General features: G+C 58.6%; 2 protein-coding genes across 2 annotated transcripts in view; one reads left to right on the top strand and one right to left on the bottom strand.

Annotated features, from left to right (window-relative positions):
• Positions 1 to 8996, top strand: part of MADD (MAP kinase activating death domain) — a 40388-nt gene extending 31392 nt beyond the window's left edge. Inside the window, 6 exon segments of the mRNA XM_081798157.1 lie at positions 2801 to 2965; positions 3203 to 3275; positions 3399 to 3505; positions 5681 to 5750; positions 7644 to 7690; positions 8007 to 8996. Of these exon segments, the coding sequence (XP_081654283.1) occupies positions 2801 to 2965; positions 3203 to 3275; positions 3399 to 3505; positions 5681 to 5750; positions 7644 to 7690; positions 8007 to 8111 (567 nt within the window). The 3' untranslated portion in view covers positions 8112 to 8996.
• A 1328-nt stretch (positions 8997 to 10324) lies between these two features.
• MYBPC3 (myosin binding protein C3) lies at positions 10325 to 26457 on the bottom strand. The gene is made up of 33 exons (XM_081798158.1): positions 26369 to 26457; positions 25057 to 25323; positions 24415 to 24528; positions 24243 to 24335; positions 24006 to 24154; positions 23100 to 23217; positions 22585 to 22633; positions 22378 to 22407; positions 22159 to 22212; positions 21487 to 21501; positions 21117 to 21280; positions 20720 to 20852; positions 20209 to 20333; positions 20014 to 20119; positions 19748 to 19914; positions 19227 to 19392; positions 18383 to 18489; positions 18261 to 18290; positions 17025 to 17164; positions 16703 to 16783; positions 15907 to 16066; positions 15492 to 15596; positions 15214 to 15402; positions 13889 to 14023; positions 13562 to 13729; positions 12764 to 12852; positions 12432 to 12627; positions 12192 to 12331; positions 11809 to 11968; positions 11559 to 11695; positions 11086 to 11272; positions 10796 to 10833; positions 10325 to 10644 (listed from the first exon to the last, which is right to left on the bottom strand). The coding sequence occupies exons 1-32, from the start codon at positions 26391 to 26393 to the stop codon at positions 10823 to 10825; spliced, it is 3810 nt and encodes a 1269-aa protein (XP_081654284.1). The 5' UTR covers positions 26394 to 26457; the 3' UTR covers positions 10325 to 10644; positions 10796 to 10822.
• Between the last annotated feature and the right edge of the window lie 886 nt (positions 26458 to 27343).

Below are 27343 nucleotides of genomic sequence, written 5' to 3'. Positions count from 1 at the left end.
AAATAAAAAGTAAAAGTTTCCCTTCACTTCCTTCCAATGCCATGTCTCAGAGGTAACCACTCTTAAAGAGTTTGGCCTGATTTTTAAAAATGCATATTTGTATAAATACAATTTACTTATGTGTAATTTTGTTTCAGTGTTTACAAAAGTGGTATCAAACTACAAATATTGAGATATAATTTGATTTTTAATTTATGACTGACACCTTTCCATGTCTACATGTTACCTAAATCTGTCTCTGTTTTTTTCTTTTTTTGTTTTTTGTTTTGTTTTGCTTTGCTTTGTTTTTGTTAAGTAAGCTTTATACCCAACATGGGGCTCAAACTCACAACCCCAAGATCAAGAGTTACATGCTTCACCAACTGAGACAGCCACACACCCCTGTCCCTGTTTTTTAAACGGATGATTAATTTTGTTTTGTTTTTTTAGCTATTAGGTGTTATATGGATGTATACCATAAGTTATTCAACTAGTCCCTCTCACTTTTTTTTAAATGTTTCATTGAATATACTTGAGAATACACATGAGAATTTCTTTTTCTTTTTAAAATTTATTTTTATTTTATTTTGAGAGCAATGTGTGTGAGCATGCGTTGGGGGAGGGGCAAAGGGAAGGAATCTTCAAGCAGACTCCCTGCTGAGCGTGGAGCCCATCCTGGGACTCCATCCCACAACCCATAAGATCATGACCTGAGCCAAAACCAAGAGTTGGGCACTCAACCAACTGAGCCACCCAGGTGCCCCTTCACATGAGAATTTCTATAGGCTAGATTCTTAATGTGAAATTTCTGGATCAAGCTTATATAGATTTAAAATTTGTATAGATTCTGCCAAATACCATCCCAAAGACTATACCAGTTTATTTCTCCACCAGCAGCATAGGCGAGTATGGTACATTATTACTGTCATCTCTTTAGCCTAGAAATCATTTGTTCTAAATACCTGTCCTGCCCCTCACCTTTACATGGTGTTCTTAAAGGATTATGGAAAGTGGGGGTAGTAGTCTTCATTTTTCACCTGGAGAAAACTAGAGTCAGACTAGGGCTAGAATTCTAATTTCTACTCAGCTACTATATGACCTTATCCTTCATAAGGCTTTTAGAACCTTGTAACTCTTAGGTAGTAGATTAAACCTGGTAGTCTTGTGTATTCCTTTTTCATTCATTTAATATTTATGGAGCACATACGATATGCCAGCTACTCTGAGTATGTGGTTATAGCAATGAATAAGAGAGACATGGTTTCTCTTGTCCTTATGGGGTTGACAAGCCATTGGGGAAGTCAGCTAATGAAACAAAGTGTCATAAAGTAATGAGTGTTATGAGAGAAGATGCTCAGGGCATAGGCAGGCAGTATGGGAATACATAGTAGAGGGTGTAGAAGTTGTGGATGACCGCTCAGAAGTGACCTTTGAGCTGAGACTTGAAAGAAGTATGAATTAATGGCTGGAGCGGGGGAGGGGGAGAGTTCCAGGGGTATTTGAGGTGAAATGGATGGGACTCAGTGGTGTAGTGAGAGGGAAAACAAGGAGTCTCACATCACTCCTTCGTTTCTGGCTTGGGCAGCTGGGTGAATGGCGACACCATTTACTCAACTAGGGGACTCAGAAGGAGGATCTGCCCAGGAGGAAATGCTGACTTCACATTTGGAAATGATGAGCTCGAGGTGCTGCCTGTGAGCCATCCAGATAGAGAGTGGTTCAGGAACTCAGGAAGATGGGTCTTGTGTGGAGAAAGATTTGAGAACCATCAGTGGGGTCATAATAATCATTGTTACATTTTTTTATATTATAATTATAATGTTACAACATCTAACTCTAGGGTACTTCCTATATGCCTGGCTTTGTTCTAAGAATTCTACGCACATTGACTTATTTAATCTTCACACGAGGAGATGTAGATGCAGAGCAGCTTGTTCAAGGTGACATAGCTAAGTAATGGACAGCTGGAAACCTAACACAGTCTGATCTTAGAGGGAGAGTGTTGAATAAGAAGAGACTGTGAAGGGGGCACCTGGGTGGCTCAGTGGGTTGAGCGTCTGACTCTTGATTTTGGCTCAGGTCATGATCTCAGGGTCATGAGATTGAGCCCTGCTTCGGGCTCCACCCTAGACGTGGAGCCTGCTTAAGATTCTCTCTCTCCCTCTCCCTCTGCCCATCCCCACTGCCGCTCACGCTCACTTGCGTGCACGCGCACTCTCTCTCTCTCAGAATTAATTAATTACAAAGGACTTACAGTATTAAAAAGAGAATGTGAAGGAGGAGTTTGCCTTTTAATTATATCACCCTGTATTATATAATATTTTCTGCGGTGAGCGTTGCCCAAGTGTCACTAGTGTGATTAATTATTGAAAAGATATATGCAGAACTACGGCTGAGCCAGTATTAGAAATTGCCTTGGTTCCATATTTTTCTCCTCGGTTAAGCCTGCCGTAACCCCTGCCTCTGCGCTCACCCACAGAGATGGTCCGTAAGGTTGGCACCTGGCGGCGGGAGACACCCTCATAAGTCTAGAGCATGTGAGAGGTGGTAGACGTTGGGTGAGGTGGAAATTGAAACACTGATTGCTCCCCCTCCCTGCTCGCCGGCTCCTCTCCGTGATTCCTTTTCTTTCAGCAAACCTCCCAGCGGACAGTAGGTCCAGCAGGTCAGTGTTTGTGTCCCCAGCGAAGGAGGACGGTGAGCGGGGGGCAGGGCAGCTGACCATGGGGTGCTCCCAGACCAGCTGCCCCGTGCTGCCCCCGGGGGGCAGGCCAGCGCGGCCCGTGGCAACGGAGGCTCTAAGCACCGGGTCCCCCCGCAGGTGTGCGATGACTGCGTGGTGCTGCGCAGTAACCTCGGGACGGTGCATGAGCGCTGGTGGTATGAGAAGCTCATCAACATGACCTACTGCCCCAAGACCAAGGTGTTGTGCCTGTGGCGCAGGAACGGCTCTGAGACTCAGCTCAACAAGTTCTATACCAAGAAGGTACCAGGAGCTCTGTTTGGGCGGAGGGGGATGCTGAGGGCCAGGCGTCAGGTTTCTGGCGAGGAGGTTAAAATGCCACAGCCCATGTCGAGAGCCCCCCTTTGGCCTCTGGCTGTTGTGTGGGACGCATAGAGCTGTCTCCAGGGCCCGGTGCCCCGGCCCTTGGCAGGCGGTGGAGAGCAGCGCGGGGGGACCTGGCAGGTTGGGTGACAGGATGGTCCTCGCCCTGTGCCGCAGTGTCGGGAGCTGTACTACTGCGTGAAGGACAGCATGGAGCGGGCCGCTGCCCGGCAGCAGAGCATCAAACCCGGTGAGAAGACAAGGACTCCCCGAGCAAGGGCCTTTTGTTTGTTTCCATCCATCCTTCTGAGCGTCAGAGGCCTGACGGTTCCCCAGCCCCCCAGTTAGCTGATGACCTCCTCCCCCACCACAGGCCCTGAACTAGGTGGCGAGTTCCCCGTGCAGGACATGAAGACTGGTGAGGGTGGCTTGCTGCAGGTCACCCTAGAAGGGATCAATCTCAAGTTCATGCACAACCAGGTAGGTGGGAGCGGCAGCCCCGGCTGCCTGGCCCAGTTCTTCCATCTGCAGTAAGGCTCGGTGTCCAGGTCCCAGTGCTTTCCAGTGAGCCTGCGGGCCTTTGGGGCTAGTGGGAGGATGGGAGCAGCTGGACCAGAGAGAGAAATCAGAAGGAGGGCACAGTGACGTTGGCAACCACCTGGAAGGTGCAGTGGGGAGCCTCTGTGGGAGGCGGGGAAAGAGAGGGAGCCGTGGTGGCTAGGCTGCCTCCGTCCGTTAGACTCAGCACAGTGTGAGTGGGAGCGTCTCACTTGGCCCTTCTTCGCACAATGTCTGCCTTCCCTTATTCCCAGGGGGTGCTTCTGCTTGGTGGTTTTGCTTTGAAGAGTCTAGACCAGCTCATCTCCTCGCGTGTTTCTGGTGTGCGTGAAGCCTGTGTGCGTGCGTGTGCGTGTGCGTGTGTGTGTGCGTGTGTGCATGTGTGTGTGTGTGTGTGTAGCTTGTGTCTGTCCTATCTGGAGTATGTGTGTTTATTTGCCTATTTCTCCTGCTGATTCTTCTTTCTATTCTTTTCGTTCCTCTGAGTGTCCCCACTCTGTCCCCTGCTCCACAGGCCCCATTCCCCTTCTTTTGACTGGGGACCACTTCAGAATACATCTTTCTCTCATTGTGATTCCACCATAGGAGCTGACTTTTTTTTTTTCTTTCTCTTGGTCTTTTAACACAGTGTTACTTTTTCTCTCAGTGGACATTCCTTAAGCTAATTCCTTTCTGAGGCCAGCGCATCAGCCCAGGTCCGTTCCCCGTTCTGACTCTTCACACAAGTGCCTTCCCTCCCCCTTCCCTGACGTCCTGGTTCCTTTCCTTGAGGCTGTGAGCCAGGTCTGAATGTGAGAGCACCACAGCCCCGGGCCAGGCAGCAGACACTCAGGGGAGGTGACCCTCTGGACTCCGTGGCTTGCTTCCTCCCCTTGCCATTTTAGTTTCTTCTTTCAGGAACCCAACCGGGCAGCTTTGGTGTGATGGGAAACAGCTGCTCAGGCAGTGTATTTCCAGCAGTACATTTACTATCCGTGATTTTAATATATTAAATAGCATACTTGAGACCTTCGGGTCAGCCCAAGGAGAGGTTTGGAGTACTTTTCTGGAGCACGAAGGTGCCAGCACTTCTTGGGGAGCAGGCTTCTGACTGCCTTTTAGTGCCGTGGCTTGCCCTGATGCCTCACCTTCTGAAGAGGAGATCTTGTTAAACAACAGCCAGCCCCCTTCTGGGTCCCCCGCTCTGGACCGACCCAGTGTCTAACCAGTCCACGGATATGTACAAGCTGGTCTGTAGCTTAAGGCTTTGCCCTAGAAGAGAGATCCTGCAGAGAGGGGAGTCAGGCCCCGACTGATCACAAGAGAACAGCCGTGGGGTCCATCTTCCACCATGAACGGTCTGTTGGAGTTGAGGAAGCATTGGACCCTCTGGTGGAGTCCTACAGGGTGGGGTAACAAACGGATCTTTGGAGTCAGGATGTGCTTGGATTCAGAGCCCAGCTTCGTTACTCCTGGGCAGATAAACTTTCTGATCCCGTGTCCTCCTCTATAAAATGAGGGTCGTACTACACACTGGGCCACATGGATGTGAGGATTACAAATAGGATTTGGAGGACTCCTGGTCGGAGCTCCTAAGCGATAGCCGTTATTCTCTCTCTGTGTACTTCTTGGGAGAGCCTGGATTTTGTGTCAAGGAAGATATCAACATCTCCTACCCCAAGGACAATCCGAGGGGAGCTTTGCACCCGTGCCAGCCCTCTGCGCCGGAGGAGGATGCATGGAAGGGTAGAGAGCTGATGGGCTGAGCGGGGAGACCCCCGGGGCACCGTGTCCTCCAAGCGCTGCCCTGGGCAGAGGGGATGGGCGGGCAGCCCAGGACAGCAGAGGGGCCTTCGGGTTGGGTTTGACCATTAAAACTAACGCCTTCATTTCTCTCCCATGCTTTCTCCTCCGGCCAGGAGCGGAAGGTACATGCCCTTTCTGCTGTCTTCGCTTCTTAGCGCTTTTGAGTTGCGTGTGTGTGGATTCTCCGGCCCTCACTCTGGGAACTAGGTCTTCTGTGTGGGGGCGGGGCTGTAGCCGGGAGAGTGGGCAGTTGTGGGGCAGGGGGAGAGCCTCCGGGCCTGACCCCGCCCTCCCTCCCTCCCTCTCTTGCAGGTTTTCATAGAGCTGAATCACATTAAAAAGTGCAATACAGTCCGAGGCGTCTTTGTCCTGGAGGAATTTGGTAATTACACTATTTTGCTCTTAGGTCTGGACTCACATGGCAGTAACTCAAACCTCGGCGCTCCAGAGGAGGGACTAGAGGCAGAGAGAAGAATCACCTCTGCAGAGAGGTCAGGAGGCTTAGGAGTGATAGGGAAGAGAAGGGAACCCGCGATGAGCGAGGGGAAGGAAGAAGAAGGAAGAGCGAGACAGTGGCTGCTAGGGAACGGGTCGCCGAAGAGAAAGTGGCCCTAGACGGGGTTAGAGGTCAGAGGCGCTCCTCCGGAGGCTCCAGGAGCGGGTGCCGCCTTCCCTTCTCGGCCAGCTGGTGGTCAGAAAGTTCTGGGGCAGAGCAGACGGGCAGTTTCCAAGCTCTGCTGTGTTCGTGTCGCCTGCTGAGCTCCTCCTAGCAGCCCGGGACTCCATCCAGCCACCCCAGTGCCGCCCTGGTGTCCGCCTGGCCTCTGTGCGGGAGCAGGGCCGTGCGGTGGCCCGGGCAGCCTCACTCGAGAGGGCAGGGAAGCCTAGTGGGCCTCAGAGGCAGGCAGGGCAGTTGTCGCGGGAGGCTGGCGGCCAGCCTCCCTGCATCCCCGCAGCCAGGCGCCGACGCTGACCGGTGGTGTAGTGGGTTCTCACCCTGGGGCTTTGAGTTCCTGCTGTGTTTGTGCTTCATTCTTTTGTGCCCCTCATCGCTGCTATGAAAACCTTCGTTCTCCAGCAGGTAAAGTGACCTCGGCTCGTGCTGCCTCCCCCCCAGGCCCCTGCCTGGGCCCTGCCATGGGTGGGACGGGCTCCCTTCAACCAGACCAGCTGCTCACACTGCCCTTTTCTCCGCCCCCCCCCCCACCTCCCCCGTGCTGGCTGACTGGTTCTGAGTTTTCTCCCCTGTGTGTTCCCTTCTCTCTTCTGCCAGAGAGATATTTGGGGGAATCTTCCAACTCAGGAGAAGGACCTGGGCTTCTTGCTCTACCTATGATGAGTTTATTCCCTGTTAACCCTGGGTCCCCCCCGAATTCTACCTCCCAGGGTCAGAAGAAGGTGTGGCCAACTCTCATCCTACCTTTTCTGGCCCCCAGGGGGACACCACACCCCTCTGCTCCCTTCTCCAGGGGCCATCAGGATGGCTGGGCCCCCGGGGGGGCCTTCCTCCTTCCTCTGGCCAAGCAGAACCCCTGCATGGCTGGGGCAGGGGTGACTTAGTCTTGCATTCTGGGCTGTGGACATGTGTGTACTTTGCCTGATGCTCCCTGTCACCTCCCTCCCCGGGTGCTATACTCGCCTGTCTTCTGCTCGGTGTGTCTGCTCCAGAGCCCTCTGACGCTCTCCCTCACACAGGCAGGCCTGGGCCTCTCTTGCCACTCAGGGAAGGACACTTACAAGTCTGCTGGGTTTTAGTATCATGCCACTTCTTCATCCAGCCTAAGGACCCTCTGCGTAGGGGCTGGGAGTACAGGGAACCATGCTTAACATGAACAGAGTGTCGGGCTGGTAACAGGGATGAGTTCTCGGGCATCTCAGCAAGGTGAGGCACAGGCTAGAGACAACGCTCTTCACCCGACCAACATGGGGCAATGCCCCACTGCAGCTCCTCGGGGCCCTGGACATTAGCAGCGATCAGGCTGGTGAAAGGCCAGCCCACTCCTGTGCGGAGGCTCTCCCAGAAGCGGCTAGAGTCGTGGCCATCGAGCAGGGAGCCCCAGCAGACCCCACAGGTCTGGCTGCGGAGTGTGGGGCAGTGTCCTCTCGTCCAGCAGCGGCTGGGCAGGTGCCGTCAGAGTGTAAGCTGCTGCAGCCCCTGGGACAGGCCACCGTGGGGAAGGGGACCCCCGTGCCGGGCGCTGCCGCCTGGGGGAGCCTGGCACTATCGCTCTTAGTTTTGAACTTTCTGTTTTGTCTCTTGCCCGTCCGGTTTTAGTTCCTGAAATTAAAGAAGTGGTGAGCCACAAGTACAAGACGCCAATGGTGAGTGTGCCACCCAAGCCGGCAGGCCAAGTGTGCGCAGGGCTCCCTGGGGACCCTCACACAGGAGTGGGGCGGGCCCCCTGAGAGCACGGGGGCAGGCGGACTAGGGACAGTTGGAGAGCTGCCTTTGGTCTGGAAGCCGAAACGAGTCTTCAGCCCTGGGAGAGACACACACACACACAGACCCCCAGTCCCAGCAGTCAGCTGTGAGGCTGAGCCCAGCGCAAGGGCAGACTTTTCTGCTGGGCAGATCTCCCTGCATGGAGATGGGGGAATCTGAGGAATTTGATCCGTCTGGTCTTTCTCTCCCCTCTAGGCCCATGAGATCTGCTACTCTGTGTTGTGTCTCTTCTCGTACGTGGCTGCAGTTCGTAGCAGTGAGGAAGATCTCAGGACCCCGCCCCGGCCCGTCTCGAGCTGATGGGAGGGGTTAAGAGCCCCCAGGTCAGGGGGTGCCCTTGCATCTTCTGCTCGCCAGGGCACGATGCTGCGTGTGTGTTCTCTGCAAGCCCCTCGCTGTGGCTTAGTTGGTTCACAGTTGTGTGTCTCCACGTGTCTTAGTGTCTGTCACAGGGCTCAGCGGGTTTCCTCTGCCTGTTCGCTCTCCACTCCCAGGAGACCAGCCTGCTGTCCCCTCAGGGCTCAAGAGCCATGTGTGTCTGTCTTTGGGGCCAGTGGCTTCTGAGAATTCTGAGCACGGTATGAGCCCACCATCGCGTGTCCCTGAGACATTCATGTTGTGGTTCCTCGTCCTTGGCGTTATGAGCCTCCAGTGCAGGACTCTGGCTCTCCGTCCTCTGGGGCCCGGTGTGCCTGGGTGTCGGGTGAAGTCCCATTTGGTACCGAGGGAGGGAAGCTTGAGGCCTGTCCGCCCAGATGAGAGGTGGGCAGGGAAAGGCCGGGAGAGTCACGGGGCGGCAGGGTGAGTGGCAGCCTCCCTCCCCCTCATGCATTTCCCAGGCTGGCGGCTGCCCGCCGTGGCCCTTGCAGGGGGGCAGCACCGAGGGGCTCCCCTTTGCCGAGCGGCAATTTCCCTAAGGTCTGCCTGGCGTTTGGCCTGAGAGAGCAAAGTGGTTGGGCTGGGAGAGCCTCAGAGGCCCCTGGCTCCCGTGCCCAGGGAGCAGCGTGGGGCAGGGCCACGTTCAGTGTACGTGGCCCGTGTCTGCAGACAGCGGCCCCTGGCCCTAGGTGCCAGAGTGGGGGATGGCCTGGGAGTGGGCAAGAGAGGATTGTACATAGTTCACCTCTACGTTATTTATAGAAAATGTACAGATGTGTGAATGTGAAATAAATGTCCTTAACTCGCCTTGGGCTCCTCCTGCCTTATATTTAACGCTGCCTCCTCTCGGCCTGGGCCTGAGGAGCTGTCCCTGGACTCTACGAAGGCCCCTCAGGCCTAGCAGGAGAGAGAGGAGATCATGGTCCTCCGAGTCCTGGCGTGCTGGAGGCCCAGCCTCCCACCCCACTGACCCAGCAGTGCCCCTCACCTGGCTTCCTGGACGCCCAGGGAGAGGTTGGGGAGGGCTTCCTGCCCTCTGCCCCCTAGTCCTGCAGGGGGGTGCTGAGCTGAGAACTGGCCACCAGAGGAAGCAGCCAAACCCGGCTAAGACACCTGAGCAGAGTCACGTAGCAGTGAAGGAAAAACCAAGGCTCCCCTTGCCCCTCACAGGCGTGGTCCAGAGAGGGGATGTGACTCAGGGTGTGACTTGGACAGGGCCTGGAGCCCCGGGCTCTGAGCTCTTGGCCAGCAGTGCCTTGGGTTGGGTAGAACTCGGACAGAAGGAACCCTAGGACCAGGCTTCCTGGAATTGTTTTTTTCTATGCCATGGGGAAACCTCTGGCACTCCCTAGGACAAGAAAGACCATCCACTTATTTTTTTCTTTTCTTTTTTTTGAGAGAGAGCAGTGCAGGGGCAGTGGGGGAGGGGAGGAGAATCTTAAGCAGGCTCCACACCCAGCGTGGAGCTCCATGCAGGGTTCGATCTCATGACCCTCAGATCCTGACCTGAGCCAAAATCAAGAGTCCGATGCTTAACCGACTGAGCCACCCAGGCGCCCCAAGACCATCCACATTCTGTTAGGGCACCTCTGAGACCCGTTGGCTTCCTCTTCCCAAAAGTAAACTGATGACTGGATTTAGGCTCCCACGGGGGAAGGAAGAGCAGAGGAGGGCCCTGTTTCCCAGTATCTTGTGCTGGACAGGACTGCCCTCTCCTACTGGGAAACAGGTGTGGAAGGGCCGTGGGCTTCTTACGCACTGGAACCCCAAGGCAGCCTGGGGCAGCTCCATTCCAGGCTTTATGGGCCCAGAGCCACACTGAAGTTCAGCTCCGCCCCGCGTCCAGGCTGCTGTGAGCACAGGTCGGCAGGACAAAGAGCATACAGAGCACGGGGGACCAGGCGGGAGAGCCTTGGGTGTCAGCTCTGTTGCTAATACACCCCCTCCGTCACTGCCCCTTGCTTTCCTCACTGGAAGAACATGCGCGGTGGGGGAAGACGGAGGTTTCTTCTAGTGTCTTGTGGGTTTAGGATTCCCCTCTCACCCGGGAGACAGAATACCTGCCTCAGTTTGCTCGGAAGGTCAAGTGTCTTTCCCTGGGCTTTTTGTGAAAACAAACACATCGGACAAGAAGAGCCAGCTCTCTGACTGCAGTCGTCTTTTATTGCCCTATAGCCTGTGAGAACACGCGGCAGGCCAGAAAGGCCTGTCCCCAGCCACCATCTCCTGCGCCCACCAACTTTCTGCCCCAAAGTCCTGAGAGCTTCCAGGGGGAGCTCCGGTGGTTCGGTCTGTGCAGAGCCCCAGGCCTGCTCGTCTTCACGGCCTTGCCATCCTGACGCTCCCCCAGCCCAGCCCCCGGATACACACTTGAGCACACACATCCAACAGCAGGAAGGCGGCTTGTGCAGCGTCCTTCCAGGCTCCCGGGACACGGGCCGGCATCCTGCAGCACCTGTAACACGGGTTCCCTTGTGAATGCACTTGACTGAAACCCTGGGAAGAGGCGCCTGCACCTCTGTTTCCTGATGGCTGCCCCCGAACCGAGGACCAGGGCTCAGCCTCTGACTTGGGCCGGGGGCGTTGGGATGGCTTGGAGGACATACCTGGCCGTCTCCGGGGAGCCAGCTGGGTCACTGAGGCACTGCAGGGGAGAAGGAGGCCATGCCACACGTGTGTTCCCTCTCCCAGCACCTTGCACGTCCTCCCCCCGCCAGCCTCCTGGGAGGCCGAGGGGGCAGCTGTGGCAGCAGAGCCCAGAAGCCAATGCCCACGTTGGACACGACAGGGTCATTGCTCTTTCAGCCAGAGGAGCTGCGTGGGCCAGGCCAGCAGGGTCCCAGCTGGTTCCCTGCCTTCTCCACCACCCCGGACCCTGGTCCCGTGGGCTCCTCACCTCGTACTTCCAGGCGGCACTCACACTGTGCCTCGCCTTGTAAGTTGGTGGCCCTACAGACGTAGATGCCCCCGTCAAAGGGGCAGGGCTTTCTAATCTCCAGGGTCAACAATCCCTGCTTGCTGAACATGCGGAAGCGGGCATCTTGCCCCAGGTCCAGGCCGTTCTTGAACCAGGAAATCTTGGGCTATACGTCAGGTAACGGGAGGAAGGGAGACCATCTCAGGTTGACAGGAGACCTCGCGGGAACCTCTTTCTATTCTAGGGGCTCCCACTGGAGTCCACACGATACCCAAGCAGGGAATGAACAGGGAACCGATGGAGACTGCCAAGGCCCTCTTCAGGCAGAGGCGCCCGGCCCTGAGCCCCGTGGGACAGAACGCAGGGAAAGGCTGGGGAGAGGACCGCTGGTGGTTGGAGCCTCTGAACCCTGCCTCCTGAGTCGGCCTGGCCCGGGACCCCAAGCTCTGTACCTTGGGGCTACCCCGGACAGCACAGCAGAGGGTAGCATTGTAGCCGGCGATGACTGAGCGGCTCACCAGGGGGCGGGTGAAGCTCGGGGCCTCAGAGAAGTCCAGGGCCTTATAGCTGGGGGGCTCATACGTGATGCCTGTTGGTGATAGGACTTTGTACCAAGAGTGTCACCCCACACTCGGCCCCCTCCCTGCTCCCACCGCCTCCCTGCCCCAGCTCCTGCTGGGGGTGGGAGTAGAGGTACAGCACCTGGTTTGGGGACAAACACAGGCTCCTTGGTGGTGGCGGCTTTGTCACTGGGTCCCACCATGTTATGGCTGAAGACCCGGAAGTAGTAGCCATTGCCAATGATGAGCTCTGACACCACGCAGTGAGTACGGCGGTAATGCTCCAAGACGGTGAACCACTCCTGGGGGTGTGGAGGAAAGGGGGGCTCTCTGGGGGCTGGCCCTACTATCTGCCAGGGACCTCTCCTGGGTACCCCTGGTGTCTACACCCCAACTGTGGAGGGAACCAGGTCAGAGAGGGAGGATGAGCGGCAGACCCATTCTAATGACTGAGGCGGGAGCTGGGGCCAGGTCTGCCTGGCCCTAAGGAGGGTATATATGGGGGGCCCAGGACCCCAGGCTCACCATGGTCTTCTTGTCAGCTTTCTGTACCGTGTACCCCCAGATCTCTGTGTTGCCATCATCTTGGGGTGGCTTCCACTCCAGAGCCACGTTGAAACCCCATGCTTCAATGACCCGAATATCCTGGGGAGGGCTTGGCTTGTCTGCAGGAGAGAGCCCAGCTGGAACACACCTCCTGAGCTGGCCCGCCACCTTCTGTGGGGGCTCCAGGCATCCCAGAGGAGGGGCCCCAGCACCACGCACCAACGATCTGCAGGACCAGCGTGGCCTTGTCCTCCATGTTCTCAATTCGCAGCATCACCTGGTAGGTGCCAGAGTGGGCCCGGCGAGCAGCCCGGATGAACAGGATGGTGTCTGTGGGGCTGTTGCGGATGCTCACCTCCTCACCTGCCAGGGGCTGCCCCTCTTTGGTCCAGGTCACCTGAGGCCGGGGCTTGCCCTGTGGGGAGGAACAGCTCACCCCCGAGCCTGGCACGACTGGGTGGCATTTCAGGGTCTGGTCAGCCCGAGACACATCTCCCTGCTAGGCATAGATGACACACGAGGCGGGGGACAGGGACGGTGGCTGGCCCTACCTGGAAAGGAATGAGGAGGTTCACGGGCTCCCCAACCTTTCTCTGGATGGTCTGGCGCAGGTGCCTGGGCAACTGGAGCCGTGGCCGCTCTGTGGGTGCCAAGCGGGCGGCTCAGCAAGGGGAAAGCTCCGCCCTGAGGAGCGCCACAGCTCCTCCCCTCCGGAGGCGGAGCCAGAAGGCTGCAGCTAAGGAAAACGCCCCTCCTTTAGCTCCCCCAGCCCCAGTCCCGGCCCCAGGTCATCTACAAAATCCCTGCTTCCACCTCAGCCTCACCACACCGCTCTGAGAGGCAGGGATCAGAGAGGGTGAGCAACGGGTTCGAGGTCACACAGCTAGCAAGTCACAGGCCAGGATGCAAATGTAGGGTTTTGGTCTCTACCCTATCCCTCAGGCTGTTTCCACCGGTCTGCTGCCTCTTTCCAATCTTTACATAACTGATCCTCTGCTGGGAATAGAAGAATGGGAAGTGGATCCCAGATGGGCCAATCTGACGCTGAGTCATGAGCCCAGGGACAATACCTGTGGAACTGAGAGGCTCATAGAACAGAGCTCAAAGACAATGGCGTAATGACCTCCATGTTCCCTGTCCCAGAACCCTGTCCCGGAAAAACTCAGGGAGCCCTCTCCAAATATTTGCCCTGGGCCTGGGGCACGAATAAAGCCTCCGACCCTCCTCTCCCTGCACAGCGTTCGGTCCCTTTTCCCAGCAGGGGCTCCCTGGATGTGCCCCCTTCCACTGACCCCAAGGACCAGGGCGCACGTGGCAGGTCTGCCCTGTGACTGCACAGGGCCACTCACGCAGTATCTCCTGCACCGTCACGGGCTCCTTGGTGGCGACGGGGGCTCCAGGCCCTGCCATGTTGTGGGCGCGCACACGGAAGAGCAGCCGGGCCCCGGTGGGCAGGTCCTTCACCAGCATCGAGGTGCGCTCTGTCAGCCCCTGCAGGGCGGCCACCCACTCCGAGCCTGGCCGGGGGAAGCCCACGGGAAGCGTCAGCATCAACAGGCCACCCCGCTGCGCACCCTCCCGTGGCCATCTGGGGCCCAGCGGGGTGACAGGTGCCTGGCCCGGAGGCTGGTTCAGAGGAGGGTAATGGTGGGGAGGCCCAGGGCCGGGGCACTCACAGCCTTCCCGGCAGCACTCCACGCTGTAGCCGTCCAGGCCTCCAGCTCCCACGCGCTCCGGCGGCCGCCACTTGAGGGAGACGGTGGTGTCGGACACATCCTCCACCGCCAGGTGGGTGGGCTCACTCGGGGGGCCTAGGCAGAGGGCGAGTCAGAGAGGGGTCCGGGTGGGCTCCCTCGGGGGACCTAGGCAGAGGGCGAGTCAGAGAGGGGTCCGGGTGGGCTCCCTCGGGGGGCCTAGGCAGAGGGCGAGTCAGAGAGGGGTCCGGGTGGGCCGGCACCACCCAGAAAACCGAAGGGCTGGGACCCAGACCCTCGACTGGCCACTGGTCACACAGGGGCACTTTCCCCGTTGTCTGGCTTCCAAGCTCTGTCAGAAATATTTCAGCTCTGTGAAAAGACATGTCTCTAGATAGGCTTAAAAACAAACGAACAGCAACACAAAAGAGAGCTCTGAATAGGAAAAGATACCCCAAAGAACGCAAATGTGCTTACAAGGAGCCACTTCGTCCAACAACAGAGGAAATGCTATAAATGTAGCATTTAAGGAAAAACCGGCCTAAAACAGGGAGTCTCCTGGCGCTGTATGGTTAGACGAGCTGGCTAAGAGTTCAGCAAACTGGGAGTCAGTCCCTAAAGAGAGAGGCCTGGAGCCTTCTCCCCACGGAACCCCTGCTCCTTGCTGCAAGCTGTGCCCCCTCCTAGGGCCAGAGGGGGGCGCCTGCCTCTGCCCCCGACAGCTGCCCCACCCCCTGTCGTGTCCTGGTAGGAACAGCTGTGCTCAAGAGCCTGGCACACCCTCAGCGTCTGTTCCTCCCTCTCGACCCCCGTGACCCCAGATGGTCCTCCCCGGGGTGATGGAGCCGACTCTGCAAACTCCATCTCCGAGTCCAGTCCAGGGTCCTTTCCACAGACCCAAGCCCCTTGGACCCCCCAGGCAGCCAGTGCCCTCACTCTGTCCCATATATGACAAACCCTGGTTGCAGGGAACGGGGAAGAGGGGACCATTAACATTTTTTGAGCACCTGCTGTATGCCATCCTAACAGCAGTTCCATAGAGTAGATATTGTCATCATCCCCATTTTAAAGATGTGGAAAGTGAGGCCCGAGAGGCACCAATAGTCAGAGTGGTGTGTCTCGGTTCCACCCCTACCAGCTAGGGGACGTCTGGGAACCCCCTTCCTTCATCTGTGAAATGAAGAGGACTGTCCCCTGCTGAGGCTTAAAGGGGACCATGATGTAAACGCCTAGTGTGGTGGCCGCCCACAGTGCAGCCGTGGACCGGGGGGGGGGGCGAGGGGCAGTGCCAGGCCAGGCAGCCTCACCGATCGGCATGAAGGGCTGGGAGGCAGGGCTGGGCCTGGACATGCCGATGGTGTTGACCGCGTAGACTCGCATCTCATACACCACGCCCTCGATCATATGCCGGGCCTCGTGGCTCAGCTCCCGCAGCAGGTCAAAGTTCAGCCGCATCCACCGGTAGCTCTTCTTCTTCTTGCGCTCCAGGATGTAGCCTGATGGAGGGGAGGCAGGAGCTCCAGGCTGGGGCCCAGACACCCCCACACCCCGGCCCTCGGGCTCTATCCCCGTGCCCTCCACTCACCCAGGACCGGCTGGCCACCGTCATAGGCAGGTGGTTCCCACTGCACCACGCAGGAGTCCTCACCCACATTGCTGATCTTGGGGGCTGCCGGGGCATCTGGCACATCTGGGGAGGGGGGTGGACCCACATCAGCCCTGCCCGGGCCCAGGGCCAATGCTGCTAGTTCTCTCACAACAACTAGAGCCTGCCTCCACCACCCCATGGATATTTCTAGAACGCGGCTCTGATCCAGTCACCAGCCTGTGATCAACGCTTTATGGTTCCCCACTGCCCATATTCACCCTAATCCCAACCCTCTCCACAGAGCTGAGAGCACGCCCTGTGATGTTTGTCAAACGACTAAACGAGTGAACGGATGGGCCCTCCCTGGTTGCCCCTCTGTCTTCCCTCTTGGCCCTGGGCCAGCCAGCCTCACCGATGACCTTGACTGTGAGGTTGACCTGGTCCTCGCCCACAGGGTTCTTCACCGTGACGATGTAGACACCCTCATCTTCCTTCTCTGCCCCCTCAACAGTGAAGATGCTACGGTCCTTGGTGGTCTCCACGCGGACCCGGCCCTCGGTCTCACACAGCAGCTGGGGGGGAGGGGAGCTTGGGGAGAAGGGCCCCAGTCGGACCCCACAGGCTTCGACAGCCTCTGCGGTGGCCCGAGGTAGGATCAGAGCTCAGAGCAGGGTCCGGGGAGCAGATGCAGCCTGAGTGGAAACTCTCATGTGAGCGCCTAGTCCCAAAACCTTGATTTCGTGCCTGCCGGGGGCAAAGCACTGGAGCGAGGGTCTTGGGCTCTAGCTCTAGCTCTAGCTCTGTCGTGGAACTTCTCTCTCTGTGCCTCAGTTTTCTCATCTGCTGAATGGGAATAACATGACCTTACAGAGCTGGGGATCCTGAAAGTTCTCAGGTGGGTGGAGGAGCCGATGGTGCCCAGAAAAGCTGACTTGAGTGGTGCCCAGGCAGCTGGTCGTACAGGGAAACCCACTCCCTGGTGGGGAAGCTGGGAGTCAGGGAACAGCCCCGTCAGGAGGGCATCCTAGCAACGTTAAGGGGACTTTGCCCAACTGAGGCACGGGCGTCCCACGGCGACCGTGCCCGGGGCAGGAGCACAGCTAGCCAGATGTGGCGCCTTCACGGAGACCTCACGGAAGGGTGGAGACCATGTAGGCAGAAGAGGACGGAAGGCCAACGAGCTCGAGCCCACCGTCAGCCGCACTCACCTTCCTGTCAAACACCCACTCATCACTGGCACCTGCAGCCCCCGGGGCATCGGGGGCTGGCCCTGCCGGGACCTTGTTTTTCTGGGAACAGAGCAGGAGGGAAGTGGGGGGCGGGGAACAGGGGCTGACTCAGCCCAGAGAGAATCCCTGCCCAGGGGTGCCTCTGTCCCCCCTTTGCCCCACCCCCACTCTGCTGCCCACCTCACCCACCCCCCTGGCCCCTGAGCGTCAGTGACAGGCTGTAGGTTGTGCCCCCACGTGGGTCGGGGACGGGTGGTCCCATGCGCCCATTTGACAGATGGGGACGTGGAGGAGGGAGTACCTGTGTGATGGTCTTCTGCCAAATCACAGTGGGCGCAGGGTCCCCGGAGATGGGGACATCCAGGCGTAGCTTGTTCCCAGCCACAACCACAATGGTGTCCGGCTTGCGGCCCGGGCAGTCCAGGTGGATCTTGGGAGGTTCTGGGCGGGGATGGGGTAGGTCAGAAAAAGGCCCATGACAGAGGGGGGAAACTGGAAGGAGCACATGTCCCTGGTTGTTTTTAAATCACTCTGAGGCATAATTTACACATAATAAAATGCCAACATTTGAGCACACAGCTTGACGAGTTTTGGCAAATGTGTACACCAGAGCAACCACCCCTCCATCAAGATCTAGAACGTTTCCATTCCCCCCTCCCCCCAGGAAATTCCCTGGGAGGTCTGTAACGCTAGGTCGCCTAAGCATTTCTCACACTGTGTTTAGGGGAAACACCAATGTCCTGCCAGAAAAAAGAAAAAAGACGTTTCCATGGTCAAATCAAGTAGGAAACCCTGGATTAAAACACAGTTTAGCACATTTCTTTACCACGGGATTTTCTAGAGCCTTTGACATGCTAACACAGTTTCTGAATCAGCAAGAGGTGGAGCAAGGTTCGGTGCTTCCCAAACTTACTTCACCATGGAATGCCTTTTAAAATGGAGTATCCTAGGCAGTGAACTTAGTTTGGAAAGCACTGACCTAGAGCATGCCTCAGCCTGGACTATTCTCCTGAAGTTAGGACTCTAGAATGCCTGATAGATGTTTAATCTACAAGCAGCAGGGGTACTTCTAAAAGAAAAGATTTGGGGCGCCTGGGTGGCTCAATCCACTGAGCATCTGGACTCTTGCTTTCGGTTCAGGTCATGATCTCATGGTTGTGAGATGGAGCCCTGAGTCGGGCTCTGGGCAGGGTGTGGAGCCTGCTTAAGATTCTCTCTCTCCCTCACCCTCTGCCCCTCCCCACTCTAAAAACAAATAATTAAAAAAAAAATAAAGGCAGAAAAGATTTAATAATGAAGTCTCACATCATCTCATCTCAACTTTCCTGCCCCCCATGGAGGAGGTCCTATCAGGATTCCCACTTTAGAGATGAGGAAACTGAGGTTTCTAGAGATTATAACTGGCCCATAGTTGTGAGTGGTAGAGCTGGGGCTGGGTCTTGGGGTCCCCACTCCAGGTTCCTTGCTCTTCCTTCTGCTTGGGACTGGAGGGGGACATGGGTGGAGGGGGGCACAGGGAAGAGGTCCCGACACTCACCCTGCCTGGGCACGAAGTCGATCTTGACCTCTGCAAAAGAAGGATGAGCAAGTGGCACGGGGCAGGGGGGTGAAGGCAGAGCCCAGCAACGGGGCCCCCACCCCGGCCGGGTGCCAGCTCACCCATGAGATGGAGCTTGGCCGACAGGTTGCAGGCAAAGCCCTCAGGCACAAAGCTATAGTCAGCCTCGTCCGCAGGCGTGACGTCGTCAATGGTCAGTTTGTGGACCCTGCAGAGAAGTGGTGGCTCAGGGGACCCCCCTGGGCCACCCACCCCCCAGCAGCCTTACCATAGTCAGGGCTCCAAGGGCCCTTGCCCCACCCCTAGCTCAGTGGTGGTCTGGTATTTTAAATGCTTTCTTTCTCTATTTTTGACTTTCCAGTCCCTCACTTGTTTTCAGAGGTAGACAATCTACAAGTGCCCCTTGGCTGGGCCCTTGGAGACTGAGCAGGGGCTGGTCTCACTAATCTCTGTGACCTTGGGCCCAGCACGGGCCAGCCCAGATGCTCGAGGCATGAGTAAGAGAGTGGGAGAGAGTTAGGGCCCCTGGCCAGAGCTGGCCTCCGGGTGGCCTCCTGCCCTGCCCTGGTCATGAGCTGGGGGCCGGGGGCTGGGGGGCTCCCAGCCTGTCTATCTCCCTCACTGCTTCTCTTATCTCTGTCCTCGGCCTCTGCAGGACTCCCTTCCATACGCTTCCATCTCTCTGTCTCTGTCTCTCTTCTCTTTGTCTATCTCAGTTTCTGTCCTGTGTCTGTCTCTCTTTCTGTCCATCTCTGTCTCTGTCTCTATCTCTCTCTTTCTATGTCTCTGTTTTTCCCTGTCTCTCTATGTGTCTCTATCTCAGTCTCTGTCTCTGTCTGTCTGCTTTTCTGTTTCTCCCTCTGTCTCTCTGCCTGTCTCTGTCTCAGTGTCTCCCCCCCATCTGCCTGCCCCCCTCTGCGATGGGGCTGAGCCCCGCACACTCACCGCCCAATGTGGGACACCTTTATGCGGCTGTCGGGCACCAGCTCCTTCCCGTTCTTCAGCCACACGCCCCGCACGTTCTCGTCGGACACCTCACACTTGAACACCGCCTGGTCCTTCGCGCCCACCGTCAGGTCCGCGATGCTCTGGTACACCTCCAGCTTTTTCTCTGGGGGGCGGGGCAGAGCCAGTGAGCTGGGGAGGGTGTGTGTGGGCGTGGGCGTGAACCCCTGTGGCGATCACGTGGGCACGTGCAAACACGTGTGCATGCATGAGTGTGATGCGTGTGTGCAGACGGTGGTACAGTGCACACAAGGAATCTCTAGGGTGGGGGGGACACCAACCAGGTGATCTGACCCCCCAGTGCTCTCTGAGGTCGCCACCTCAGCAGCTGCCGTCTACAGATGAGAAAGGTAAGGCTCAGTGTGTCAGAGTGAGTGGCCCAAGGTCACGCAGGCTTCCATCCTGGGTGGGCCTGGTTCCCGTGCACGGCCGGGGGTGGCGCTGGGGCTGAGCGGCCTCACCCTGCACAATGAGCTCGGCCAGCGCCTGGCCCCCACTGGTGCGCAGCGCATAGTGCCCGGCGTCCTCCAGCGTCGCCTCATTGATGATCAGGTGGTGTCTCTGGCCGTCCTTCTTGAACCGGTATTTGAAGGTCTCCTCCCTGGTCAGCTCCACCCCATCCTTCAGCCTGGCCAGTGGGCGGGCAGCAAGCGCTGTGGCCTCCTTCGCGGAGGCCCACGGTGCGCACCCCCAGCCCTGCCCACGCCCCCATGCCCCAGGCACTCACCATTTGACCTGGGCCCCCTCCTCGGACACTTCACACTCAAACTCCACGCGCTGTCCCACCATCACCAGCTGGTCTTCCAGGGGCCGAGTGATCAGCACGGGGGGCTCTGTCACGTAGGCAGAACGAGACGGCCCCGTCGTCTGCAGCCCTGCCCCCCAGAGCCGCAGGCTCCCAGGGTCCCGGGGCCAGGCCCACCTTTGACGAAGAGCTCCGTGCTGCACTTCTCGCCACCCACCACGCACTGGTAGGCCGCATCGTCCGCCAGTGAGCACTGGCTGATGGTCAGTGTGCGCTTGGCACCGATGGACTCGAAGATGTACCTGCGCCCCGGGCCGCGGGAGAGTGGGGGGAAAGCCATCACTCACCTCCTGGGCCCCGGGTGCCCTGCGCAACCCCCTGTTGGGACCCCGTGCCCCCGCCCCAAGCCTTCCCCCTGGGAGCCGGGCCTTACTTGCTGTGGAGTAGAAGGGGCCACGGGAGCGTCCCGATGAGAGGAAGCGAGATGAAGGGAAAAAGAGCAAGAACAGAGGCAGAAACAGGAAGATGGGAAATCAGACCCAGAGAGAGGAAAATGGGGAGAGACAGGCAGGAACCGGGCAGAGATAGAGAACATGGGTGGCGAGAGGCAGGGAGAGCAGGCTAGGGAGCCTCCAGGGCCCCCCCGGAGCTCCCGGGCCTGCTCCCACCACCCCCAACCCCACCGCACCTGCCGCTCATCTGGATCTCTTGCCCATTCTTAAGCCACTTGACCTCGGCGTCGGGGTCGGCCAGCTCCACGGTCAGCCGGATCTTGTGGCCCTTGCTCACCTGGTAGGCCGGCTCCAGCTTCTTCTGAAAGGCTGAGCACCGCAGTCATTGCCGCCCCCCCCCGCTCCGCCACCCCTGCTCCCCCAGAAGGCGCACACCCACCGTGGTGGCCTGTGGCTGTGCCAGACAGCCCTGTCCTCCCACCCTCCCGCCTCCCCACCCCCGCCCCCCCCGTTCTCTCTCCGGGTCTCCGCTGTGTGTCTCTGGGCTAAGCTGGACTGTCCCCCGCCCCCCACCGCACCCCGTGTGTGCGAACGAGCGTGCCCTGTCCTCTTGGACAGCAGGCGCCAGCTCACCTGTGCTCTTCTTCTCATCCCGCTTCATGCCCTTGAGCCTCTTGAGCATGCCGCGCAGGTCGGTGATGCCGTGCTGGAAGGCGATGCGCTCGTACTCGGACGGGGATGCCTGCCGCAGGATCTCCCACACGTCCTCCTCGGCTGGCGCCTCCAGCCTCGAGTCCCTGCGTCCGCAGTCCGGCCGAGAGGCCTCAAGGGATACCCTGTGGACCTCTCCCTCCCCTGGGGCCCAGGACCAAGGAGCTGCCCCGCCCCTCTGCCCCTTCCCCTCTGGTGGTGCAGCATGAGCTGGCACTGGACTTAAGGTTCAGCACGGGGGAGTCCCGGGGAAGGGGGGGTGGCAGGGGTGCGGGCTTCATCAGGCACTCACCTCCGGAAACTGCTGCTCCGCAGGGCAGAAAGGCAGTGGACCGTTAGAGGCGTGGGACCCCTGCCCACACGGACCTGGGGCCACAGCCCATGGGCCCTCGTGTCCCCCCCACACACCCCTGCCCCTCCATTTACACTGCCCCGCACACATTGCCTTGTTTGCCCCTCCTGAGCTCTGGCAGGTGGCTATCAGGAGAACCGGAAGCTCAGAGCCCTGGTCAGTGGGGATCCACACCCAGGACCGTCTGACTCCCAGCCCCGGCCGGCACCCTGCTGCCCCAAAGCCCCCGCCTGATGCTTACTCTCTGGGCCGCAGCAGCATCCGCCATAATGCAGGGTCCGGGAGAGAGAGGGAGAGGACACGAAGTCAGTTGGAGGGACTGCAGGAGCAATTCCCAGCCTCTCTGGGTCCCCGGAGCCTACTGAGGTAAGCTCTCGTAGACTCAGGTGTCAGGGACCGTGGGTGACCCCGTGAGGATGTGAGTTCACAGGATACAATGTCTGCAGAGCCCTCTGCGCTTCCCAACACCAGGACCGTCCCAGCTGACAGACTAGGAAACCGGCTCCGAGAGTTCAGTAACCGGCTCCGGGCCGCACAGTCAGAAAACCGCGTTGCCGGGATTTGAACCAGGGCCTCGCCATCTGCCTCAGGAGCTGCTACCCAGGGGCTCACCTCTTCTTCAGCAGTGAGCTGAAGTCCAGAGTTCCAGCATCCTCATGGCTGTCACTGTGGACAGGAACCTCCAGTAAGGCTGCAGTGGAGCCAACTGGAATGGGCTTGGGGTGGGGATGGGGGTGGGGAAAGGAAGGGACACTGGCTGGATGGGGGCTCCCTATCCATCTGACCCCTGGGGTGTGTGTACTGGACAGGTAGGGGCTGGGAGAAGGGTACCTGACCCGCCGACCACTTCCAGCCAGGCTCCTGTGGGGGTTAGAACAAGTTCCTCACCTGCCCAGGGGATCTTGCTGTCCCCCATCCTTATCAACTTCGTCTCTGTCCCCCACATCCCCCCACCACATCACTCCCAGCCCTAACCCTGAGGGGCCTCAGACTCCAGCGCTGGCCTCCCCCAGGCCCTGAGGAGAGAGAATCACTCACGTGCGGCGGAATGCTGATCGGAGGTCCAGGTCTCCGGGACCAACGGTCTCTGGGTGCAGAGAGGGAGGTGAGACAGGGAAGGGGCTCCAAGGGATCCCAGAAGCCCGGCCCTGGGATCTCTGAGTAGCACAGACCTGCCCATCCATGACCCGTGAGAGTGGGCGTCTACCCCGGGACCCCACATTCTGAGCCTTTCTGGGGTTGATGGGGCAGTTGATGGTCCCTGGTCCCTTAGAGGTGGCTGATCTCCCACTCAGCTCTGGGCTCACCCTTCACCTGTCCACCTGTGCCAGGAGCCTGGGACACCACGATGACTGAGACCCCAGGTGAGAGCTGGACGTGGCTGTCAGACCCCACCCCAACCCTGGAAGCCTCCATGGGTTTCTTTCATGGCTCTGTATGAGCTGCACTGAGCAGGACCAGGTACCCTCCTTCGTGTTGGGAAATGGGGGCAGACATGGGGGACAGGACCCAAGGGGACTCCGAGCCCAGGACAGACGCCAGGCTCCCCTCACCGTGGACAGTGAGAGTGAAGTTGCAGCTGTCAAATTTGTCCTTGGTGGACACCTCACAGCGGTAGCCGCCCGCAAAGGTAGCCTGGGCATCTGTAATGTGCAACTCAAACAGGTAGACCTGTGGAGGTGAGGTGTCAAGGGAGACCAGGGGCCAGAAGAGGAGGCCCTTCACTCCTAAAGGAGGCTGGGAGTGGCTAATGGCCACCAACCTTCTCAGCCCTCCGGGTTTAGTTATTCCATAGGGTTTTGTGTAAACAGGAAAAGGAGCCCCTTTTCAAGACACATGACTGCCATCTGCTGGCACAGGGTGGTGATAAAATATAAATCTGTGATGCCTACAAGGCAAATGACATTCACTTAAGATGAGGCACTTTTGTCCAGTGCACAACCCACGCAACTGAACATGTTGCCCCTGCCCTGCCAGAGGCCCACTTGCCTGGGCCAGAACTGTGGAAGAGTGGGAGGAGGAGCAGAAGCTGGGAGTCAAAGCACAGGTTCGAGGCCTGGCTCTGAGTGACCTCAGACCAGCAAAAACAACCTCTCAAGCTTTGGTATCTTCATCTGTATAATGAAGGGCCGCTTGGGCTCTGATACACATCTATCCAGGGGCTTTACATCCTCATTGGCTGATGCCCCCCCCCCCCAGTTTTATTACGCCCCCTTGAGATGATCATGCCCTGCAAGCCCCCCAGGTCCCATAGGTCCCCTGGGCCTCCCCGTCCTCCCCGTGTACGCCTGGCCACCCAACCTGCTTTCCAGCCTCCCCAGGCTTCTTCCTTGCACCTCCTGTGTGCCCTCAGTCTCAGGGTGACCCCCAGGACTCCCCATGCCTCTGGGGCCCCCCAGGGGCTCCCCGTGCCCTCCTCCCGCCCCACGCCCCCAGGCCCCTCGGCCTGCAGGCCCCACCTTGCTGGTCCGGTCGTAGCTACTGTGCAGCTGCAGGTGCTGGCCCACTTTGCTGCTCAGATCCACCCACTTGCCTTTGAACCACTTGACCGTGGGCGGCTTCAGGAGGCTGGCTCCAGCCACACGTGCAGAGAAGGTGATGCTGCCACCTACAGAGAGGGGCGCCAGGCTGGGCTGAGGGGGCGCCCTGCTGCCCGGTTCCCCACCCCACCCCCGGGTACTGCAGCCCACACTCACCTGTGGTCACCTCGCCGTCCTGTGGCCTCATCACAAAGAGGCCGATGGGGTCATCAGGGGCACCCAAGCCATCAGGGACTGCTGAGCTTGACCCTGTGAGCAGAGGCCTTTGAGACCTGCCCTGGGTCACCCCATCCACTGGCCCTGGCCCTCCCTGCACCACCCCTCTCACCTTCAGGACTCGGGGAGCCTCCTTTCTCCTCAGTGGCTGAGGCCAGGGCTTCGCCGGGGGCCCCAGGAGCCTCAGCAGGGGCAGGAGCAGGGCTCGGCACAGGCTCTGCCTTCACTGGAAGGGGCAGGGGCAGGGGTGGGGGAGCAGCTTCTCACCAGAGAGCGCTCCTCTTGTCCCTGGTCCCCCTCCATCTCTGAGGGCTGGTTAAATCAGCAGCGTGCGTCTCGCCTTCTCCCCCTCGCAAACTGTGTGCCCACGTCCCGGCGGGTCTGCCCCAGCAGCTCTGAGCTCCGTCCCTCCTCTCCTTCCCCAGGCTGGGCTGGGGCTCCCTCCACACCCCCAGCAACCAGGGCTTCCCGGCCAGCAGCACACAGCCGCCAAGTCCCCATCTGTGAGCGGGTGTCCAGAGGCCACTGTGCCTTAGTCATCCCTGAATTTCGCCTACTTCCACCAAGGCGGGAACAGGCCAGGGAGGCACATGGGGACCTTCAGAGAGGTCTTGCTGCAGAAAAGAGGAGAAGGGCATTCCTGGCAGACGGCACAGCCAAAATAGAAAAGCGCTTCCTGTACCCTGGGCGATGGGGACGTGGCAGGGCTGCCCCCAGAAGCTCAAACCTCAGGGACGGCTGACCAGGGTCTTACCGGCTTCTATGACCTTGAGGTCAAACTTGACCTTGGAGGAGCCAGCGATGACTGCGTAGGGCCCCTGGTCGGCAGGGCCCACGTCCCTCACTGTCAGAGTGTGCCTCGTGCCCTCGGCTGCCGGGCCGTACTTGTCCCCGGCACGGAGGTCACTGCCCCCGCGCAGGCAGCGCGCGTTTACTCCCGACCGCTCTGTCTCGGCCTCGAACATGGCAGGGCTTCCGGCGGCCGCCTCTGCCGACCTCGGCTTCTTGCTGAAGGCTGAGACTGAGACAGGCCCGTGGAGGCTGAGGAGCCCCTGGCTTTCCCATGCAGCCCGCCCCCGCACCCCCTCTTCCTAACTCCGGCGATAAGCACTTTAATGCGTCACCTCGTTTAATGCTCCAGTGGCTCTGTGAAGCAGACACGATTATTATGCCCATTTCTCAGATGAGGACACTGAGGTTCAGAGAAGTTAAGTGACTTATCTAAGATCACACAGCCAGGAGGCAGGAGAGCCGGGGCTGTGTTCCTAACCTCCACACAAGAATTTTGCTAGGTGTGTGCCTGGAAACCCCACCCTCCCTGCCGGGAGAAGCCCAGCCCCCTCTCTCCCCCACCATCCGGGGCCCTTAGCCAGGGACAGGTTCTCTGCCTACTTGAATGTGGCTAAATTTGTTCTCCAAGGGCCTCAGGCTGAGAATCAGCAACTGAGATAAAGCTGGCCTGGGAGGGGCTGGGGGCTGGGGGGCTGGATCCCTGCCCTGCCCGACCTTGGTAAGAGCACAGGCCAGGACAAGGTCCCTGGGCTGTGACTTTCTCTGCCCTTGGCCCAGGATCAGGGGCCTCTTAACCACCCTCTCCCAGAACAGACGGACTACATTACCTCAACATGGGAGTCACGCCTGGTGTGGGGGCCATGGGGGTGCAGGCTCATAAAGCAGAGAATCTCACAGCTGGAGAGAACCAACCCAGTACCTCCTTGTACGGATAGGGAAACTGAGGCCGGGAGAGGGCAAGGGCCTGCTCAAGAGCATTCAGCAAGACGGGCTTAAGTATAGATTCAACTTGGGCTCCTGCCTGTGGCGGCCTTTTCCCAAAAGGGCAGCCCGGGCCTCATCTTGCTAAGGAAGAGATGGGATGGGGACAGGGAAGGGGTCCTCTGGTTTGCCCTCACTCTACCAGAAGGATGGGAAGGAGAAACTGAGAATCAGAAAAAGACCCGGAAGACAGCCCCCACTCTTAGGAACTCACTCTAAGGCCTACGTCCCAATAGCAGCTGCCCCAGCCCTCCTTGCCCCACACCCAGCCCCAACCCCAGGCCTGGAGCTACCTGGCTTCTTCCCCGGCTCAGGCATCTTGAGAGAGGTCACACCAGGAACTGAGCAGACACAGGCCACCCAAAGAGGATCTGAGCAGGACCCGTCCCCCCACACTATATAAGGGGCCCACCCCTTCCTCAGGAGTTCTTATCTGCCTCCTGCCCAGCCACCTGCTAAATATAGACAAATTCCAGAGAGCGAGGCTCTCCAGAGAGATGGCAGGGCCACACTGTTCCCTGCTAGCTTCCGTCCCTTCCCCCCTCCAGCCCAATATAATAGCTTCTGCCCCCCCAACCCTTGGTGAGCCACAGGGGTACCCCACGGCCTGTCTGTATGTCCATCTGACAGGGAAATGGTGTGATGGATTGGTACACGCACAGATCCTGGGGCCAGGCCGCCCTGAGTCCTAGCACTGCCCTTAACCTCAGTGCCTTAGTTCCCTCATCCGTAAAGTAGGGTGATGATAGCAGCTCCCACTGTGTAGGATTGTTCCGTGAGTGAAGCGGGTTTATAAATGAAAATGCTAGAAAGTGCTGGATGACAATGCCTCTCCCACCGGGGCTCACAGGGCCCTGGGCTGGCCGCATGCTGCGGAGTCCTGGGTGGGCTCAGTCCAGGGCCAGGTGGGCAGAGGGCAATACTGGGCTCTGGCACCACCCAAGGGGAAAGGCTGGGTGGGCCTGCAGGTGAGGGCATGGGGGTAAATCTCTAAATACACCCCAAAGTGGAAGTTAGAGGCAGAGCTGGCTCTTGCCAAAGTCACGAGGATTCACACGAAAACTACTGCCAGAATATTCTGTACCCACCCCCCTCACACACTCTTCCTCTATGAACTTTTGCTTCTCCCCTCCCCCCTCCTCCCTCCCCCTCTCCCCCCCCCCCCCCCCATCGCATCAGGGGCATCCGTGGCTGCACAGAAAGAAGCAAATTTCATGTGACCCTCTCCAAGCAAGATCCAGTATCAGGAACAGTCATTCGCCCTTCAT

This window comes from Leptonychotes weddellii, chromosome 11 (genome assembly GCF_054177405.1).
Source record: "Leptonychotes weddellii isolate Sample4059 chromosome 11, ASM5417740v2, whole genome shotgun sequence".
In the NCBI taxonomy this organism is placed as follows: Eukaryota; Metazoa; Chordata; class Mammalia; order Carnivora; family Phocidae; genus Leptonychotes; species Leptonychotes weddellii.
This window is presented reverse-complemented; position numbering and strand designations above follow the sequence as displayed.